This window comes from Micropterus dolomieu, linkage group LG23, assembly GCF_021292245.1.
Source record: "Micropterus dolomieu isolate WLL.071019.BEF.003 ecotype Adirondacks linkage group LG23, ASM2129224v1, whole genome shotgun sequence".
NCBI lineage: Eukaryota > Metazoa > Chordata > Actinopteri > Centrarchiformes > Centrarchidae > Micropterus > Micropterus dolomieu.
This window is the reverse complement of record NC_060172.1, coordinates 35,697,186-35,700,660: the sequence shown is the minus strand read 5'-3', so window position 1 is coordinate 35,700,660 and position 3,475 is coordinate 35,697,186. Positions and strand designations below refer to the sequence as shown.

Genomic DNA, 3,475 nt, shown 5'->3' with positions numbered 1-3,475 from the left:
CTGGATTTTTTCCATCTGCGCTCTGCTTTCCTGCATTCCCTTTTTAGGCTGCGAATGCTGTCATTTATCCAGGGTTGCTTACTAGCTTTAGACGTAGGGCTAACCTTTAGAGGAGCAGTAATATTTAGTGACGACAAGCAGATATGATTGAAGTGATCGACCAGATTGTTGGTGTTGGAATCAGACAGGTGTTGGCTTTGGCTCTGAAAGAATGTGCAAAACTTTGAAACACTTTGTTCATTAAAGATGCGAGAACACACGGAGCTTGGTGAGGCGGCATGAGTAACAGGCGAATCGCAGCTAAAAACAATACATCTGTGGTCAGATATGGTCATGTCCACTAATTCCACAGAGGAAATGCTGACACCCAGGGTAAAAACCAAGTCCAGTGAATGACCACGGTTATGTGTTTGCCCTTTGACATGTTGTTTGAAGTTAAAAGAAGTGGCCATATTTAAAAGGTCAGTTGCATTAACATTGGTGGGGTCATCAACATGAATATTAAAATTGCCACAAAGAACTGCCCTTTTCTGGCAGGGAGGATGAGATGCAGACACGGAGCTCCTGGTCCACAGCCCTCAGTAACTCCTTGTACTTGTTCTTGATGTAAGTTAGGCTTGAAAATCTTAGTTCACAAAAATACATCGTACAGAAAGGTAGCAGAATTGCAATGGCGCTACTTGAAACTACTGGGTACTACTTCTTTTGCAATAGCCAAAACCTGTCCAAAGCCATGTCTTGAAATTTTATTTTCAATGTGCAATCTTCCCTGGTCTCTGCCAGTTGCCACTGTTAGCACAGGGGCATGTCTATGGAGCTTTCCAGTGCACATGAACTCCAAGGGTCACGGACCCAGTCAAACTGCACAAAAGATTCCAATGAACAATGGTGACTAAATCTCTCATCAAGAATTTTCACATGCTGAGAGATAAGTGTGCAGCTGTTTGACTGTTATCTGCACAAGGGAAATATTTCAGTGTCAGAGTGTGACCTTAGATCTGAAGCCACACAGACATATACATACACATATACACAGACACATGTTGTACCTTCAGTGTAATATCATGGGTTGGGCTGCCGATCCTGTCCTCTGACTCCACGCTGTACTCTGCTGCCAGAGGAACAGTAGGACTGTAGAGAAGCCAATGTTTCTGTCCCTCCAGCTGCAGAATAAACACCTGGGCAAAGAGGCATGTTACTGAGAGTTGGTACCTGCTGTCTGCTGGGTCCCTATTTACCAACTTACTTTCATTGCACTAAAGGTTCTGAGCTGAGAAACTGCAACTGAAATTAAACAGCTGAATGTAGAGTTGCAGCACTCTTGTCAAAGTTCTTTCACGTTTGAAACAATGTACATTTTTGAAAGCTCAGTATAATTCCATTTTTCAAAATTTTTGAGCTGAGTTTGTGGTGGAAATTTACTAAGTACATTTACTCAACTAATGTAAGGCAGCCAAAAATAGCTCATGTCACTCCACGTTCCATTCCTCTCCACTCTCCCGTTTCCTGCCGACATTAAGTTCCAGTCTGGTATGTTTGTCTACAGAGAGGTCACCTATCAGAACTTCCTCATTCAGGTTTATGAGGCTTCTTGTTATCACTGATCTGCAAATGAACGGGGACTAACTTACAATAGTCAAAATGTTGGTGAGAAAATTCTGGGGGAAAAAAAAATATATAACAGTAAATAAAATCTGCTGATTTCAGGTGTATCGTCAAATATTTTGGTGACGGGGCCCATTCTGCATAATAAGTGTTTCTACACTGCCATTAGTGTGTCATCTTTGTGCCATTAATATGAAGCAGCTTTTGCTGTTGAATGAGTTCAGTCATGAATTTATTGTTGTACCTCGACATCGTCATAGTGAGCAGGAAGGCCCTGGGACTCCTGAGGTGTGATGTAGATGTTAGACCCCACCAAGGCTCCAAAGAAACACTCCAGCTTCTCTTGGATCCTCCACAATTCGTCCTGACACACACACACAAAACATTATTGACAGATGAATCATGACTTCTCAAAGACCATATCATCTTTGCTGATGTACAAATTGGCTCTGCCATCCCCACAGACAAAGCAAGTTTAAAATTCACTGAGATCTTGTGAAATTTGGCAATTAATGTTTTAGCAGATTCAAAATCTTGCTATCCTATTCTTTGATCAGATAATTCCTGTTACAAAAAAAACAACAAAAAAAATAAAAATTAGAATTCACCTGCAGCTTATTGTCAGGAGAAGGGTAAAAGCTTTGCCATTCTTAATACATGATAAAAGGTCTATCTGCATAGTATCAAAACATTGACAGATACCAAGTGTCAAAATAAACACAATCAAAAACCCACAATGACTTGCTGCTGTTGTTGCGTCAATGAATCTTAAAGGGTTAAAAGCATGGGATGCAGAGTACTCCCTGAGAATTGTACAGCTGTATTCATGACTTTGGCCAGTTAGGGGCAGTGGAACAGCACAACATGCCTCAATTCCACACTACAGGTGCTGGTCATATAATTAGAATATCATCAAGAACTTGATTTATTTCAGTAATTCCATTCAAAAAGTGGAACTTGTATAATGTATACATTCATTCCACACAGACTGATATATTTCAAGTGTTCATTCCTTTTAATTTTGATGATTATAACTGACAACTAATGAAAACCCCAAAATCAGTATCTCAGAAAATTAGAATATTGTGAAAAGGTTTAATATTGAAGACACCTGGTGCCACACTCTAATCAGCTAATTAACTCAAAACACATGCAAAGGCCTTTAAATGGTCTCTCAGTCTAGTTCTGTAGGCTACACAATCATGGGGAAGACTGCTGACTTGACAGCTGTCCAAAAGACGACCATTGACACCTTGCACAAGGAGGGCAAGACACAAAAGGTCACTGCTAAAGAGGCTGGCTGTTCACAGAGCTCTCTGTCCAAGCACATTAATAGAGAGGCGAAGGGAAGGATAAGATGTGGTAGAAACAATTGTACAAGCAATAGGGATAACCGCACCCTGGAGAGGATTGTGAAACAAAACCCATTCAAAAATGTGGGGGAGATTCACAAAGACTGGACTGCAGCTGGAGTCAGTGCTTCAAGAACCACCACGCACAGACATATGCAAGACATGGGTTTCAGCTGTCGCATTCCTTGTGTCAAGCCACTCTTGAACAAGACACAGTGTCAGAAGCGTCTCGCCTTGGCTAAAGACAAAAAGGACTGGACTGCTGCTGAGTGGTCCAAAGTTATGTTCTCTGATGAAAGTAAATTTTGCATTTCCTTTGGAAATCAAGGTCCCAGAGTCTGGAGGAAGAGAGGAGAGGCACAGAATCCACGTTGCTTGAAGTCCAGTGTAAAGTTTCCACAGTCAGTGATGGTTTGGGGTGCCATGTCATCTGCTGGTGTTGGTCCACTGTGTTTTCTGAGGTCCAAGGTCAACGCAGCCGTCTACCAGGAAGTTTTAGAGCACTTCATGCTTCCTGC

The 3,475-nt window shown here is 41.7% G+C and overlaps 1 protein-coding gene across 1 annotated transcript in view; it reads right to left on the bottom strand.

The window, feature by feature from the left end:
• Positions 1–3,475, bottom strand: part of LOC123963680 (ribosomal oxygenase 2-like) — a gene marked incomplete at its 3' end in the record, with an annotated part of 11,195 nt that overhangs the window by 1,684 nt on the left and 6,036 nt on the right. The window contains 2 exon segments of the mRNA XM_046040688.1: positions 1,050–1,178; positions 1,850–1,969. Coding sequence (XP_045896644.1) covers positions 1,050–1,178; positions 1,850–1,969 — 249 coding nt within the window.